General features: G+C 36.4%; 2 protein-coding genes across 5 annotated transcripts in view; both read left to right on the top strand.

Annotated features, from left to right (window-relative positions):
* Positions 1–4,802: 4,802 nt before the first annotated feature.
* Positions 4,803–13,439, top strand: LOC136676609 (probable splicing factor YJU2B). Of its 2 annotated transcripts, none has more exons than XM_066653717.1 (10): positions 4,803–4,934; positions 5,717–5,772; positions 5,865–5,918; positions 7,042–7,124; positions 7,618–7,673; positions 8,546–8,606; positions 9,090–9,232; positions 9,554–9,726; positions 12,243–12,381; positions 12,571–13,439. In XM_066653717.1, the coding sequence occupies exons 2-10, from the start codon at positions 5,770–5,772 to the stop codon at positions 13,074–13,076; spliced, it is 1,218 nt and encodes a 405-aa protein (XP_066509814.1). In that variant the 5' UTR covers positions 4,803–4,934; positions 5,717–5,769; the 3' UTR covers positions 13,077–13,439. The 2 variants fall into 2 exon arrangements, with proteins under 2 accessions (XP_066509814.1, XP_066509815.1); XM_066653718.1 differs by lacking the exon at positions 4,803–4,934 and adding an exon at positions 5,520–5,538.
* Positions 13,440–17,166: 3,727 nt separating this feature from the next.
* LOC136676603 (venom factor-like) overlaps positions 17,167–17,376 on the top strand; it is a 59,270-nt gene continuing 59,060 nt past the window's right edge. For all 3 annotated transcript variants that reach the window (XM_066653710.1, XM_066653708.1, XM_066653709.1), the window contains exon 1: positions 17,167–17,267. In XM_066653710.1, the coding sequence (XP_066509807.1) occupies positions 17,197–17,267 (71 nt within the window). In that variant the 5' untranslated portion in view covers positions 17,167–17,196. The remainder of the gene's footprint in view (positions 17,268–17,376) is intronic.

Raw genomic sequence — 17,376 nt, forward strand, 5'->3', positions numbered from 1 at the left:
TTCTCATCGGCTCAGTGTTAACGGAATGAACGGAGACAATCATTTGCTATTCATTGTTTAATTGATATGAATCGAAATTAAGAAAAAGTTGTAAAGAAATCTAAAGAACAGTTTTAACTGATGAAGTGAGCTAAATTCAAAGACCAATTAAACAAAAATATATATTGTTAAATGCCTAAATATGATGCTTACAAAATGTATATGATCCAAAATTAAAAAAATAACTACATTAGGATTTTTAGTTAAAGGGTCATGTAATGTGTGATTTTCAAATAAATTTGTTTTATTGTACTATTATTTCATGTGTCAGGTTTTAAAGGGTTAATATTCCATGTAAGGAAAAACTTGTTCCTTATGGGTCTTCAGGCCTGATGCTGATGAACCTACTATGTCATAGAGAACAGAAATGCATGGATGTGTTGCTGAGTTTCAGGTGGTTGGCAGAGAATTCCGGAGGGTGCAGGTTTCTTTTTTGGGTCCATATAGGGTTTGTCTGTGTTGGGCAGGAATGCAGGGGGTGTAATAAAAAGCATTTTCTGGGAATTAGTGCAGAATCTCAAACTCGCCGCTTGACTGCTGTTTACTCTATAAATTTGATCTGGCACACCTAAGGCGAAGGACAGCACCCAGCCTCCTCCACCAGCTGGTTTTGTCTCTCTGTCTCCCATCACTCCATTGAGCATCACTTGTATCCAAAGGCTCGATTGGACTTTTGGATAAGGACAATCCCAAATCTCAGTTCCACATTCCGATTTGTCTAATAGCTCACAGTGCATACCGTTATGAGCAAGGGTTCAGCTTCTATTGGCCCACTACTTCTAAATTTCCTTATTGCTTATTACTATCTCTGTCTTTTCCTCCATCATTTCATCCTAAACCATTACTGCCTTTGATATTTGTGCATACCCTCATTGCAAAATTTACATTTTTTCTCTACACATGCATTCTATTCTTTGAATTTAATCAGAAAATCACATGGGTAGAAAAACAAGGTTTAATTCATTCACATTCATTTCAAAATATATTATGTCAAAGCCCTAGCATAGGCTTAATTTGTACACGATATATAATGTAAATCCACATGTGTCTCAGATAATATTATTTTATCTGCCTGGCTTTCATGAGCATCATTTCATTTCATACTTTCACATATATTTGCCTGGCTTTCCACAGGTTCAGATAGAGCTTTGGGGTTTCTCATAGCCTGTTTCTCCATAAAATAAAATAAAAATCTCAAAACTGCACATTGCAGGTAATTGTGTTGATGGCAGTAAGATCTACACAGCCAGCATGAGCCAGCACAGTTTCTGATTGTTATTTATTGTTATTGATTTAGTTATAATTTATATTTTACTTTCACCTGTATTATATCTCTGATTTATCTTGTTATATTTTCTAATATTAGAAAAACACAGTGGCCCTTAAGTGCCAGGGATATTGTTCACTCCATTACCTAGTACCAATGTACTTTATTGCAGCTGCCATTTTGGCATGAGGCAGCTCAGTGTCTTAATGACTTGTTTCTTACTAAGCCTGATGGAAAACTATAGACAGAAAGGAAATACATTAATCTGTAGAAGGGCTTCTGGCAGGTCCTCCTTACTGAACTTACTTCTGTTTCAGTTTTTGCTACCACAAACACTGTTCTCTAATTATCTCTTATGGGTTTTGGTTTGAGAAACACACTTGTAACATTTCAGCATTTAAGGAATAGGGTGCGGGTGAATGTGGATAAATCTGAAGCATACCTATGACAACGGAATAGATTTAGACTGGCAAGGTTATCTTCGCACAGGACTTGTTTTTATATATATTCAAAAAACTTGTCTTATCCTATGCCCTATAAATGTGTGTTGTCTTTTTCTGTTGAATGCTGCAGTTCAGGCTATTAATGTCTCTTCTGTCACAAAAACAGTTTTTGAGTTTTCTTGGGAAGGCAAGTCATTAAAAATGTTTCGGTAGAAGCATTTCAGATGCTGCCCTGCCCCTTACAAACATTCTCCATAACTCTTCCCTTTTTTGTGTGTGGTCAGTTGAATGTCAGGCTCCTTTTGAAGTAACTAAAAGCTTGTTGTGTACTGCCCCATCTTTGTGGCCAGACTTAACTAAGCAATTCAAGTTTGAGATGATGCTAGGGCTAGAGCAGTGTTACTCCAAGAATATGCTGTTCATGTAGATCATCTTGTTTACTTTTTTCTGCATGTTTAATCACCATTATATTTGTTTCATTTTGTTTAATTTTGATGTTGTTGCTGATTTTTTATCACATACACATGTGTGATATAATTACTTCATATTGTATATTTTTAATCACATCTCTGTTAGAAAAATTATTTTATTTATTAACTTTTCCAAATATTCCATTAATTTTCCAAAAAACCCTCTGGAATCCAGATTTCCTAACAACTTGGAAATACTCTCAGGAGATAAATTTCAGAGATGATTCATCAGAAAATGATGGGCAAAAGGAAAATGCCTGGCTCTAACTGTAATACTCCAACTGGTCAACATGGCACAACTTTTTGGAGTGCATAAGTTTTTTTTTGCCAAATGGTGATTCTTCTTCTTAGAAGGCTTCCCCTACAACATCAGCTCTAATAGAAAGAGACAATTTAAAAGTTAAATATACAAAGTGCATATAACATTTCAATTTGAACATGACCATTTCATCCAACATCTGGGATTCCCCAAATCCAGAACATAATATTTTGTGGACTGCATCATTCTATTACCATCTCTAACAAAATAATGCAGATTTAGAGCTTAACCATTATCAAAAAAAAAAGTTAGTTAGGTAGTTGCGGAGCAGGTTTGAACACTCATTAACTTACAATGATGAGTGTATCTAAATTTAATCACTAAAAGTTTGTTACTCATTCAATAATAATATTTTTAAAAATGCTACAAATTTTCTGTGACTATTCTTATATAAAATGTGTTCAAAATGATGCAACATTGAGTATCATGTTGTCATAGGCAAAATATTTCCATCTTTTCCTCAGTTGGACCTTTCGGGGTGCCAAAACCAGTTTGCAGCACTAACATGAACAAACAAATAAACAAATAAAACAAGTTTGGAAACAGCAATCAGCTAATATTAAAATGTAACTGTCCTAGATTCACAAAAACAAAACCTGTGCCATTTTGGAGATTGGAGACAAAAAAAAAAAAAACTAAATGTTTAAAATACAATCAATAACTGCTTGTTGTTTTATTTACAGCTAAAAGTAAGTTTTATTAATTAAATCACCATTTGAAACCTAGAATGGCAATAGCAGGCTGTGGTTGTGTATATACATTTCGTAAACCTACAGTTATAACCTGAAAAAAATAAGGACTTACTAAAGCACAAATCTAAAACAATCTAATATGGCATCTCTTGTCTAATGATGGGGAGTAGACTTTAAAGGATGTGTGTCTTGATGATGAGTCAATGTCTTATGAAAGTGATGATGTTTTGCGTTCTTTACTCAAAAAGTACAATATGTGCACTGTGTCCAAAATGGCTCCCTATTCACGATTACTCATTATATTAATACTCAATATTACTATATTACTCATTATATAGTGCACTATTATAAGGAACTGAATTCAGGAGGGTAGTGAATGATTTCGGACACTAACTCATGCAGGTTTTTAACCAAACACCACAATGCATTATGAGTATCTGCTATTCACTAGTGGCAACATGGGTTGTACCCTAACTATTGCAGTGCATTGTGGGATTTTATAAGTGCTCCTTTGTCCGCATTGGTTTCCTCCAGGTGCTCCAGTTTCCTCCCACGGTCCAAAAACACATGTTGGTAGGTGGATTGCCGACTCAAAAGTGTCCATAGGTGTGAATGTGTGTGTGTGTGTGTGTGTGTGTGTGTGTGTGTGTGGGTCGCCCTGTGAAGTACTGGCGCCCCCTCCAGGATGTGTTACTGTCTTACACACAATGATTCTGGGTGGGCTCCAGACCCACCGCAACCTTGAACAGGATAAGAGGTTACAGAAAATGAATGAATGAATGTATACAAAATGGAATAGGAACCCAAAAATAGTGCCCCATGTAGTGAATAGGACGCGGTTTCAGACATGCAGGTGATAATTCCAACACTAAATTAAGCACGTGACTGACTCCTTGGTATCTCCTTGGTGTCGACTCTTTGATTCCAAGTGAACTATGTTTTCTTTAGTGTATTATGTTTTGTTCTTCATTTTGTCATGGCGTTATTTTCATTAAAAAAAATAAATAAATAAATATTTAACATTTAAATAAAATAAAATTTAAATTTAAAATTTAACAAATAAAACATTGTGAGTATATTCTTGAGTTTGATTTTGCGTAGGGAAGCACGGTGACACAGCAGGTACTGTTGCAGTCACACATCTCCAGGGATCTGGAGGTCATGGTTTCAAATCCCTCTTTGGGTGACTGTCTGTCCTTGTGGGTTTCCTCCAGGTGCTTCGGTTTCCTCCCACAGTCCAAAAATACACGTTTGTAGGTGGATTGGCGACTCACAAATGTCCATAGGTTTGCGTGTGTGAGTGTGTGTCGCCCTGTGAAGGACTGGCACCCCCTCCAGGGTGTGTTTCTGTCTTGCGCCCAATGATTCGGGGTAGGCTCCTGACGCACTGTTACCCTGAACTGGATAAGCGTTTACAGACAATGAATGAATGAATGAAAGATTTGGGCTATGTGGACTATGTGTATTTCAGATGTTATTTATTTATTTATTTATTTATTTTTAATATTCTCTTCAATGCGTGTCGGCTCTTAATCTTCAACGATTCCTCTCAAAGTTTAATTACTCTCTCAACGTCTGCGTGGCTGTGTGCTCGCCCATGCTCCGCTCCCTTGGAGGCGCTGTGTTAATGACTGACACGCACTGCGCCGAAGAAAAACGAACACAGTCTGTTAGCATTCGAGGCTAACGTCCCCTTGCATTTTGGTAAGTTCTGGGACATTTCAGGAATAATTCTAATATTTTATTGCGCTCAATTACGTAACACCCAATTAAGCACATACTAATGGCCATAATATTATTTCTGAATCAACACAAAAAAGAAAAGCTGTTGTTCGTTCTTATTTACCAGTATCCGCCACTCAACGTTGCAGTAACGCAGCAGTCAGGAAAAGATGAAACTAGAAGGGATATGTTTCTAATTTCACATTAATTTGGGTTTTATTGAGTTGAAAAGATACAAAATTGTACCATTTCTCATGGTGCCCAGTTGAACCTTGTAACGGAGGTTATATTTACACAGTTTATACCCAAGCAGTTCCCTATGAAATATTCTAGCATTACAAAAACAGTACGAATGAATTGTATACGTTGTAATGGGACAACAAATGCGGTAGAATATCCTTGAAGACTTATTTCTATGATATGAAACGTGTCACTGCTTTACTGATGTTTATAATTTGAAACAGCAGGTCCACATTAATTAAAACTACTAACAACTATGAGTGTAATCACATTTCTTCAACATGTTTCATACGACACTGAGTTGGGTTTAAAAACTTAATGGCATTTGCAACACCAGCCTATGTTTGTAGGTATATAACAAGGCATTAACATTCAAAGCTAAACACACTAAAACCACACAATTTATATCTCTGTGCTTACATATTTAATTGCTATTATTATTATTATTATTATTATTATTATTATTACTTTATTATTATTTCTTTTCCTTTGATATCTATTCTTATTTGTTCCCTCGTTCACAGGTGGATCGTCTTGGCATCTTCCTGAGAGAAAAACCTGAACATTAACTGCCAACATGGTGTGTATTTATTCTTGCTGTAGTTTGGACTGTATTTTACATGATTTAATATATGCATTTCTTAATTTGCTTTATCACTTTGTTTTCTTTAGGGAGAGAGAAAAGGAGTCAACAAGTACTACCCCCCAGATTTTGACCCTGCCAAGGTGAGGTTGGGCTCTGTAAAAATCTTTATTCAGCATATGAATTTAAAGGAGCCATTAATAATTTTTGCCTCCAAAAAAGTAATAAACAATATTCATGATTATTTATCATTGATTATTAGGTTTATAAAACATGTAAGTAGAGGTGGGCGATATGACCGTAAAATAATATCATATTTCAGGGTGTTTTGCTATAACAATATTCTTGTCAATATGAAAAAACACAGAAAAAATTTGTATTCATTTCAAGAACACACTGTTGTAACAAAATAAATGTTATATTAATATTAAATTAATAATATATTTGCCCCCTCCTGGGTGTAATCCTGCCTTGCACCCAGTGATTCAGGGTAGGCTCTGGACCTACTGCCACCCTGAACTGGATAAGGGTTACAGACAATGAATGAATGATTAATGAATAATAAAATACTTAATTTCTTACTTAAGTTATATTTAATTATATTTTATTTTAGTACAAATCTAACAATTTCAAATTTTCAGAAGAAACAACAAATAAATGTTTAAACATTTGCTAATTTTGTAAACAATTCAGATATTGATAATTTATTTCCAAACCACCTACATATGACTGAAGTCACTCGTCTTTTGGAGCAAATTTTTGAATGCAGAGCAAATTTCCACCTTACCCGTTTCTATGCCTAAATGATGTAATGAATGTTTGCCATATTACATGTAATTGCAATGATGCATTATGTAAACAAGTCAAAATATCGTATATAATCGTGATATTGTTGTTTTTTTTTATCATTTTAAAAATAATTTTGCAGTATTATAGCACATGATATATGGCACAGCCCTACATATAACATGATACCATAAAGTGTAAAAGAACATGAAGAGGAATACTCAAAAGGAAAAATTTCCTAAAATTGTAAATGTGCAAGTGAAAAATGTGTTTAATCAAATTGCCTTACAGTCCCAAATTAATCTGTTTATACTCCATAGAGTGTGTCTCCCAAATGGGGTGGCCATATTTAGCACAGAGTTTGTGATATATTCAGGGCACAAGGTGTCAGTATAACATCTTTCATAAAGTAAAGAAGAATCTATGGAGAAAATGACTGCTCCTACAATTTTTTTTTGCTGCTTGTTTATTGTTTTACAGCATCGCTCCATCAATGGTTACTGGAACACTCACCCACTGCGAGAGAGAGCCAGGAAGCTTTCACAGGGCATCCTTATTATCAGGTAACAGGCACAAGAGCACACGCTCAAGGCTCTTTGAGCTTTTAATGCAGACGTTTGGGATTATTTTCCATCACAAGTGCAACTCTTAAATAGTGTTTTACTAGGATGAATGAATGATTATTTGATAAAAATTTAATTATTAATTAAATATTGTTGCTGACTGAAATCATGTACAAAATATAGATTTACACCTGTGAAACCAATTCAAAAACTCAAGTATTAAACTAAATATAAAGTATCACAGAAAAAAAATTGCTTTGTTGGGTATAATCTGGATGTTGATCTATTTCACTGTATTGGACCAGCCCTTATGAGCTCCCCTAATATTTTCCAAGGTGTTGCACTGGGTCACACTTTCCAATGTATTGACAGTAATTAAAGCTACATGGTCAAAAGTGGCCCATATTATCTGAAATCTCACTGTGGGCCACTTACTCCAAATATGACATCCTTGCAGATGTCACTGAGGTCCATGTCTGTTTTTTACCTCCAGGTTTGAGATGCCCTATAACATATGGTGTGATGGCTGCAAGAATCACATAGGCATGGGTAAGCATTCATGGGTTTACACCTCATGTTTTTAGTGCTGTTAATGTGTTACAGTGTGTCACTAATCTGGAAAATTTAATGAATACTTTTTTTTGTACGCAAATTAATCATTTTACCAACTTTGTTCAAACTTCCTCCCAGCATTCACTCAGAGCCTAGTGATGTGTTAGTGATTTTATTAGGCGATGCAAACACAGAGTCGCTACACTTGAGCTGAATGCTGAAAGATCCTCAAATAAAGCTTTTGTCCAAGCTTCATTGTGTTTTTGTTGACCTATCGTCTTGAAACGATTCCTCAACAAATTAAAAAATTCTAATTCAAGTATCGGGCAGCACGGTGGCACAGTAGGTAGTGTTGCAATCACACAGTGAAATACGGTGGAAAGTGTCTCTGAGGTGGAGGAATGTATTTATTTTGTTATTTACTGTGAAGATTTAAGGTCACGTTTTCTATAATGGTTTAAGTTTGCTATTTATATGCACACACTAAATATTCTGCGCTTTAGTTGTGTAGTAGAATTATTATTATTTTTTATACAAAAATCAGAATCTTTGTAAGTTACTGTTGTTTACAAAATAAGCAAATGTTTAAAGATCTTTTTTGTTGTTTCTTCTGAATGTTCAAAACTGTTACATTTGTAGTAAAATAACTTTTTTACAAATAAAACCATTTAAAATTATTAATATATATTAAATATAATAATATATATAATGTATATTATATTTCATATAATTAATATTCATATAACATATATTTTGTTGCAATAGTGTGTTCTGGAAATTAATAAAAATGTTTTTCAGTGTATTGTCATATCTCCCACCCCTAATTGACACCACTAGTTTGTATGTATTATACATGCTTTCACTTCTAGGGGTGAGATATAATGCTGAAAAGAAGAAAGTGGGAAATTACTACACTACACCAATATACAGGTAAAACAATTTCCACAGATATTAATTATGTTATATTAAGCTGAATAGTATTACTTTACAAAGTCTACTGACCTACACTTTGCTTTATTCGATGTTTTAACACTTTTTAGAACAATCTGGGCAAAGGATAGACAAAAGGGTCCTAGACAGAAGCAATTTTCATATATGTGGCCCTGTTCACACCAAGTGCTTTAAAGGAACACTGTAGTATTTTTAACTAAAATATTGTGAGGCTCCTCCGACCTGTAATGGGGAGAATAGTGCCTCTCTCACAGCTACCCAGCTTTCTCCTATAAAAACATGGACATGCAACTTCAGAAACAACTCTTGAGAAATGCGAAAGCTTTATGGGATATAGCACAGTTTTCCAAACATATTTTTTAGACCAGATATTCCTTGTATGGGCATGACATTGAATACATAATGACAATATGATTTTATACTTGTGCAAGTGAGTTAACTTGTGCGTGTATGTGATCCTAGGTTTAGAATGAAGTGCCACCTGTGTGTTAACTACATAGAGATGCAGACAGATCCAGCCACATGCGACTATGTCATTGTCAGTGGAGCAAGTCGAAAAGAGGAGAGGTGGAACATGGCTGAAAATGAACAAATTCTTACCACTGGTAAATTCTTACCCCAAATACATATAAACATACATACTCATTTTATGCAAACATCTAAAGTCATGACATAAACCAAGTAATAATTTAAATAAAAATGTGTTGACTCTCAAATAGCTAAATATTAGTTTGTATATATGGAAGGGTTTAAAAATAGCTAAACATGGAATAGAAATATCCATAAACCTTAAACAGGAGGTAACTACTGAAAAACTTTTGAGTTCAGGGGACTTAAATGATACCACAGTGATATAAAAAGTTTTATTCCTCTTTGTCGTTCTTCTGTAACATTGTTTTTTTTTTTTTTTTGCATTCCTTCTTTAGAGCATAGTGAGAAGGAGAAGCTTGAGACAGATGCCATGTATAAGCTGGATCATGGGGGAAAAGACAAAGAGAAGCTCCGTGCAGCAATTCCTTCCCTCTCAGAGCTACAGGAACACCAGGCTGGATGGAAGGATGACTTTGAGCTCAACAGCGCCCTCCGCAGGAGGTTCAGGGTAAATTGCAATTAACCGTCATATAGCCCTTTTTAATTAAACCATGGGATCTGTTGAAATGAAACAAAAATGTATTTTGAATCATTTTTCATGCTTTGACAGAGTAAAAAAGGCAGGCAGTAAACCCCTTTTAATAAAGAACTTTTCTTTAGTTGGAGTCGCAGTAAAACCTACATATTAATATTCTTCATTCAACCTGATGTGTTAGAATAGGAAAGATTCACAAACTTCTTTGCCTGTAATGTGAGTGTAGATGACACAGGTTCTGATCCAATACCAGCTCTGATTTAATACATAGCATAATCTTTAGGCTTATAATTTGGAAACAATGACTATTAATAAAGAAATGTAAACCTGAATATTATGGGAGTGTCAGGCTATTCTGCTCTCTTGTAGTGACTGAAGGAGTCCACATGGAGTGAAATCACTGTCTTTTATGCAAGAGCGCCAAAACGACACTAAATCGAGCAAGTCAGACTCAACAGAATCATGAAAACCGAGTGAAAACAGCGACAGCGATGTAGCTCCGTGCTCTCGTTTCACTGTTTTCAGTGCACGCTCCCGTTTTTTCCTCACTTCAAAAATTTGAGCTCGTTCTCGCTTCTCAAAAATCTGCTCGCTTCTCAGTTTTCCTCGCTTCAAAAATTTGAGCTTGCTTCTCAAAAATCTGATCGTTTCTCGGTTTTAACAGGAAATACGTCACAGATTCAAAACCTGGTAACCGATTCCTAGTGATGGCACCCTTGAATCTGAAGCTTGAAGGCATGCACACAAAATTCTCTCATGCCTCAACCTCATAATGCAAGCCCATATGAGCCTTGCCTATGGAAAAAACAGGCAGTGTATTAGCGCTGTAATAAATGTAAATGTATAATCAAAAGCCCTGCTCGTGTTTCTGCAAGAATATTAGAATTTTAGATATTAACCGAATAATTACATAACAAGAAGTGCCAACCTGCAACACTGTGAATGTAATTACAACTGTATAGTTTTCCCAATGTGTCTCATCAAGATGAGTTATGAGTGTATTCTAAACTTATTTTTAATATATTACTGTTTTATGTATTGTAACAGAATATATTATTCATCCATTAAAGTTTTCTGCCAAATCAACCCAAATCAGCAATGAGATATTGAAGACGTGCACCACAATTTAGTTTTAGTGATTTATTTTATTTAAACAAAAAATATATGGTTGTAATGCACCCAAACATGGTTTTAAAAACTGTAAAATGTGACATCTGTTCATGAGATACACAAAGCATATGTAGACTATACTATATACCAGTGGCGGATGCTGGTCTTTCAAGGAGGGGAAGCTCAATTTCAGCCTACATCATAAAATGTGTCGGTTTATTTATACGTAAATTCTACCCTCCGTTCCTTTTCAAGAAAATGCTCTTTGACCCATGTCGTACCTACAAGGCGTCTTTTCCAGGGACTTGACTAGTGTCCTCTCAATGGCCATCAGAGCTAGGCTGCTTATACAGCCTTGGCCCACGTGAAGTGTGTCCGCCTGTGAGTGCTTTGTGACGGTGGAAGGGCTTAGCAGCACCCGTTGGACAGAAACTGCGATAGAAGTCAGAAAGAGTGATAGAAGTCAGTCTCCAAACACAAGCAGCTACAAAAAACCCACCAGAAATAGAAGCTCTATTTGTCGCTAGTCGTTTTTAACAAAGAAAATGCCGCTAAGAGGTTTAAGAAAGTCTCCGGTTCAACTCAGAACAGAATGAAAATGTAATGCTCCCACGGATCTCTACACCAAAGGATCGCTGATTCGCTCATTTAGCTGTCAATCAAAAAGGGATTCAGCCTCAGCCAGATCATCCAATCATCATGCAGAAGCTGAGCGTCCGGGCCAGCCGAGGCCAGCCCACTGCCCCATAGACCCCCAGAGACGCTGAGCATCCGATGGGCGGGTCAAAGTCCAGCATTTATCCAGTGACTCGTCTCGTTTCGCTGCACTTCGCTATTGAACTCTGTTTAAAGCACTGCGGGAATGATTGAGATGAAAGCCGCGTCTTTACCAGCGATAAAGAGCTGATTCTGAACAAAAGTTGAGCACGTTGTAGTGCATATTTATTCAATGACATGTACACACAACAGTATATATTTGATCACTTATTTTTTTGACATTTTAGGGGAAGCTGAGCTTCCCTTGCAGTCTTAGAGCAATCGCCTCTGTTATATACTAATTTTAATATTATGGGACTGGAATGTCAATACACCAAATATGAACCTATTAGTAATTTTTGTACAAACAGGAAGTGATGATGTTCTGTCAACTTTACACTGGTTTAGGTTTTTCTCTCAAATTTTTTGTAATCTAACTCGTTTCTCTCTCTCTCTCTCTCTCTCTCTCTCTCTCTCTCTCTCTCTCTCTCTCACACACACGCACTCACATACAAACCAAGATATATGAGAGTGTAGAAGAAACAATTTACAGTTACTTGACCAGTAGGAACATTTTCTTAGCCTAAAGCAGGCCTTTTTATACTATTATATACTACCAACAGGAAGAAAAGAAAGCAATATCTGAAGAGGAGGAGAGAGACAACGCAGTGCGAAAGAGATTGGGTCTGTCCATCCCGCTGCTGCCAGAAAAAGATGAGGACAAAAGGCTTGCCTCCCTGCTGACCTTTCGGAGTCCTGATTGTGAGTGACTAGGAATTTTTGTGTGTTCATTGATTGGATCAGTGTCTAATTAGATCAAGAGAAACTTCCTCAGGAATGTTTAATTTTGAAAGTCTATTTACTTCACATTTAGTCAACCAAGCTGATTCTTGTGAGTGGGTTTACAACAGAATCTCTTATTTTACTCTCTTTCCACCTTTTGTCTCTCAGCGTATGAGGACAAGCAGCAGTCCAAGAGGCAACAGATCTCATCTCGATCCTGGTTCAGCTCTTCATCCACTTCATCTGGGGGAGCTGTTGGAAGTCTGCTGCAGAAGCTTGGTCAGCAGGGCAGAGATGCAGCTGCTGTGAAAGCCCTGAGCTGCATCCCACCTAGCCCTATATACCTGGTTCGCAGGAAGTCAGATGGGTGCAGCACAGCATCCAGCAGCCCCAGCCAGACCCCATCTTCTACCTCCAGCTTTAACGACTTTGAAAGCCATTCTGCTTCAAGCACGAACAAAATCACTTCAGACAGAGATGATCTAGAGAACACAGACAAACACAGCTACTCCTCTGTAACACAGCCATCAGAGGAGAGACAGGACATTTGTACATTAACCACCTCAGAACATTTAAAAGAGCAAACCCTTATGGTGGACAAGAACACCAATCTCTGCACTGGGAGGTCTCTAGTAGCTGACTACAGTGACTCTGACTCTGATCCAGGACAATGAGGACGTTTTGAGATTTTATTTGGACTCTTTATCAAACATGATCATTTGAAAACAAACCTATTAAAAATAATTCAGCTTGTGAACTTTATATCATATGTAATTGGAGAGTACTTTGCCACATGATTTTGATTTTATTTTTGGCTTTATGTTTCTAAGCAGGCATTGTTTACAAAAACTGCTAAATGTCCAGATAAATCTATACACATGTCTCAGAATCCTTTCCTCTATCAAATATATCCAACACTCTGCATGCAGTTCTGACAATTGTATTTGTACTCTTGTTTGCATCTCAAAGTTGAACCCTTCGATATACATATCATGAAGCCCAATACCACAGTGATGAACCTCTTTCGAATAAATGAGACAAACAAATGTGAGCTTGAATGTGTCCATATGTTATGATTATTGATTCGGAATCTTGAACCTGTTTGTATGTTTGTGAATACTTACACATGGGTGTGTGTAATGTATGTATTTTGTGTGTGTGTGTGAGAGAAGTTTTGAAGAGTCTGAGGTGAGTCAGATTCTGTGTGAAGTGTAATTTCCCAGTTGTGGAACATGAATTGCTCCTCTTAGGGGCTATTATAATGATATTTACATTTACATTTACATTTATGCATTTGGCAGACTCTTTTATCCAAAGCAACTTACAAAAGAGGATCTAACATTCGAACTACAGCACAAATTATACAAAATACCTTACATTATGTGCAATATGCAGGAAGTGATAAGTGCATTAAAGAAAGACATTCAGTGCAAAAGATACTCTCGGAAGAGCTGGGTTTTCAATGATTTCTTGAATGCAGAGAGGGTTTCTGTTGCTCTGCTCTGCTTGGAAGTTCGTTCCACCAGCATGGTACCAGAGATGAGAATAGCCTCAACTGACCTGTACGGAGGGGTTGGTCGTGTTAGTTGGCGCTCCTTTAAGGAACGGAGAGGGCGGGCGCTAACGTATGGTTTTAAGAGTCTATTGAGGTAGATGGGAGCAGAACCAGTGAATACTCTGAAGGCCATCATTAGTGATTTAAATTTGATGCGAGCAGCTAAGGGTAGCCAATGCAGCTCAACTAATAGGGGCGTGACATGTGCTCTTTTTGGTTGGTTGAAGACCAGGCGTGCTGCAGCATTCTGGATTATCTGTAGCGGTCTCACAGCACAGGCCGGAAGACCTGTTAGGAGGGTGTTACAATAGTCTAGACGGGAGATTAATGTCTGAACGAGGAGCTGTGTTGTATGTTGAGTTAGGTATGGCCTAATCTTCCTTATGTTGAATAGGGAGAAGCGGCACAATTGAGCTACAGCGGTAACGTGATCTGCGAATATCAGCTGGTCATCAACCATGACACCTAGGTTTCTTACAAACTTGGTGGGAGCCACTGATAGGAACTCTAGCTTGATGCTGATGTTGTGGAAAATAGCTTGCTTGGCTGGGAGGACCAGTAGTTCAGTTTTGGATAAATTCAATTGGAGGTGATGTTCCTTCATCCATGTAGATATGTCAGAGAGACAGTCAGAGATTCGAGTTGCCACTGAAGTGTCTCCTGGAGGAAAGGATAAATAGAGCTGTGTGTAATCTGCATAGCAATGATAGGAGAAGCCGTGCAAATGTATGATTGGGCCTAGAGAGGTGGAGTACAAGGCAAAGAGGAGGGGTCCCAGCACTGAGCCTTGGGGCACACCTGTGGTGAAGTGGTGTCGCGCTGATGTTTGTCCAAGCCATGACACACTGAAGGATCGTCCAGTGAGATAAGACTCAAACCAGGAGAGTGCATTGTTCTTGAAGCCCATGTCAGTGAGTTTGTTTAATAAGATGTGGTGGTTGACCGTATCAAATGCTGCTGATAGGTCAAGCAGAATGAGAACTGAGGACTGACCTGTTGCTTTGGCATCTTTAAGAGCTTCCATTACTGACAGAAGTGCAGTTTCCGTCGAGTGGCCGCTCTTGAAGCCGGATTGGTTCGAGTCAAGAAGGTTATGTTGGGAGAGGAATTTTGTTGCCTGCTTAAAGACAGCTCTTTCAATGATTTTAGACAGGAAGGGGAGGAGAGAGGCTGGTCGGTAGTTCTCTACTATAGAAGGAGCAAGAGAAAGTTTTCAGAGGCTTTTATGAAGTGTGTCCATGGGCATTGCATTCAGGTTTCATTATGTTCAGGCAATGTTAAGTCTTTCAAAAACCTACTGAATGCTGCATGCTTTTTTTATATTCAATAATATCATATAAGAATTTGATTCGGGATATCCATCAGTACCTGTCTGCCCATTTTCATGTCAATTGGTCATTTCTGAGTTGCTCCTCTGATCTCCATAAGGAACAAGTTGGTGACTTTTTGTAACATTTATGAAAAGTGTTTCTGAATTATAGCTGTATGTGTCTGATGTTTTGCAAGTTTTGCTTATTTTGGCTGGAGCCTGGACGTGTATAAATGTGATTGTTTTTCAGACTGCATAAGTTTGTGGGAATATATGAGGAAACAATTATTCTTAATTTTTAATTAAAGTTAAAGCAAAACAAAGTTAAGTTACCAAACTAATGTCTAGAAGTCAGCCTGCTAATGGCATGCATTCCTCAATTTATTTTTATTTTTTATTTTTGGCACTGTTTTCAAAAAACTAGGATAACCCAATAGACACAGAAGCATGGTCAGAGGTGTTTAGTATTCATTTTGAAACAAGAAATATATTTAATCAGAAACTTTGATAAAAATAAATAAATAAATATATAAAAATTCTTCAGAATTACATACAATGGTGAAAAAATGGTATACTCTCGTTCAGTAAGGTAAGACATGCCATGTGTCTGAGTATTATATAACTGCAAACTCATGGGTATATTCTATTATGGAGAGGTCTGGCAATACATTCATCCATAAATATGCTAGGATCTCCTCAAATAATTAGATGTATATTTCTCCTTTCAAACAACTTGTATTATCAGTGAAGAATTATTTTTGAAAAATTAAAAAAAATATACGACCCCCCCCCCCCCAAATTAGTTTAATTATAACAAATTAAAGTTAGTAAGATCGCTTAACTTTAAATGATATAAATATGACAGACCCATTTTTACTTCAGGTTGAGCACCTTAAATGGCTTTCCTGTATTAATGTAATGTCACATTTTATTCAGCAAAAGCAGATAACATTTTTGGGTGTTCTGAAAAACACTTAATTTCCAAGCAATTATATTATGTTTTATGTCAACTTCAGCTAGGCAAATTAATGCATGTTCCTTGTAATAAAAGTGATTTGACTCAATTTTTTAAAGCAATGCCCATTTTTGATTCCATAAAGAACCATTTAAAAGATGCCAGTGTGAAGAAGTTTGAAACTTTTAAAGGTTTAAAAATCCATTATTCAATTTTAAATTTCTTTTCTTTTTTAAATATATTAACCAAAAAGCTTTCTTTCTGGAACCAAAAGTGGTTCTTCTATGGCATTGTTCAAAGAATATTTTATAGTACATTATTTTAAATGTGTGTGTACAAAAATATTCTCATTTACAAATCTATATTATTACAAAACTTAAAACAAATATTGAAGCTTATTTCTAAAAACTATATTACTACATCTTGAATTTAAGATTTTTCCAGTAAAAACTGAGACAGCACTATTATCTCTGCTGTCATATTAGGTTAAAATGTAGAAAATCACTAGATTTAGCAATTTATGCCTAGAAATGCTCAAAAATGCATAAATGCCCTCTGCATCTCTGTAGGGAAACCTACATTTTTGACTGAAAAACAACCATTTTTTTGTGTTTGTATAGGCATATAAAGACGATTCAAAACCATGTTTTGGAAATGGGTTTGTAATCTATAATTTATTACCTGATTATTCTGATGTTTATACGTGCCAACAATGGCATCAAATACTCAAACAAACTTTACCGACCTAGAAAGTTGTAGTATTTAATGTAAAACCTTATTAGAAGCTATTATTACAAGACCTGTTATAAGCTTTAGCTTTGTGCTAACCTATGGTGTAAGGTCCATAACTCACCTATTGAGCAACGATTGACTGAATCTTGTGTAAGAGCTTTGTAAGCATAAGTGGGATCCCACCAGGTTTTTGTTTATCCATTTTCATTGAGATGTTAGCTTACTGTCAGAAGCATCTAAAAGATGTTCTCTTTAAGAGTCGTTTTGTTGCTGTTGTCTATCTGTGATTACTTAAATGCGCAGTATCCTTACAGGTGAGTTGGCATTTAAAAGCAGTTTCTTTAGAGACCACATTTAGGCTTAGTTTAAATTTTACTGCAGGGTAAACTGTTATGTCTACGGTAAATGTTTACCTTTGAATAA

This window comes from Hoplias malabaricus, chromosome X2, assembly GCF_029633855.1.
Source record: "Hoplias malabaricus isolate fHopMal1 chromosome X2, fHopMal1.hap1, whole genome shotgun sequence".
Lineage (NCBI taxonomy): Eukaryota > Metazoa > Chordata > Actinopteri > Characiformes > Erythrinidae > Hoplias > Hoplias malabaricus.

What these genes read in the sequence shown, in the direction of transcription:
- LOC136676609 (XM_066653717.1), top strand. An exon ending in TACACTACACCAATATACAG is followed by an intron (nt 8,607 to 9,089) that starts GTAAAACAATTT and finishes ATGTGATCCTAG; the next exon opens with GTTTAGAATGAAGTGCCACC. An exon ending in CCCTCCGCAGGAGGTTCAGG is followed by an intron (nt 9,727 to 12,242) that starts GTAAATTGCAAT and finishes TACTACCAACAG; the next exon opens with GAAGAAAAGAAAGCAATATC.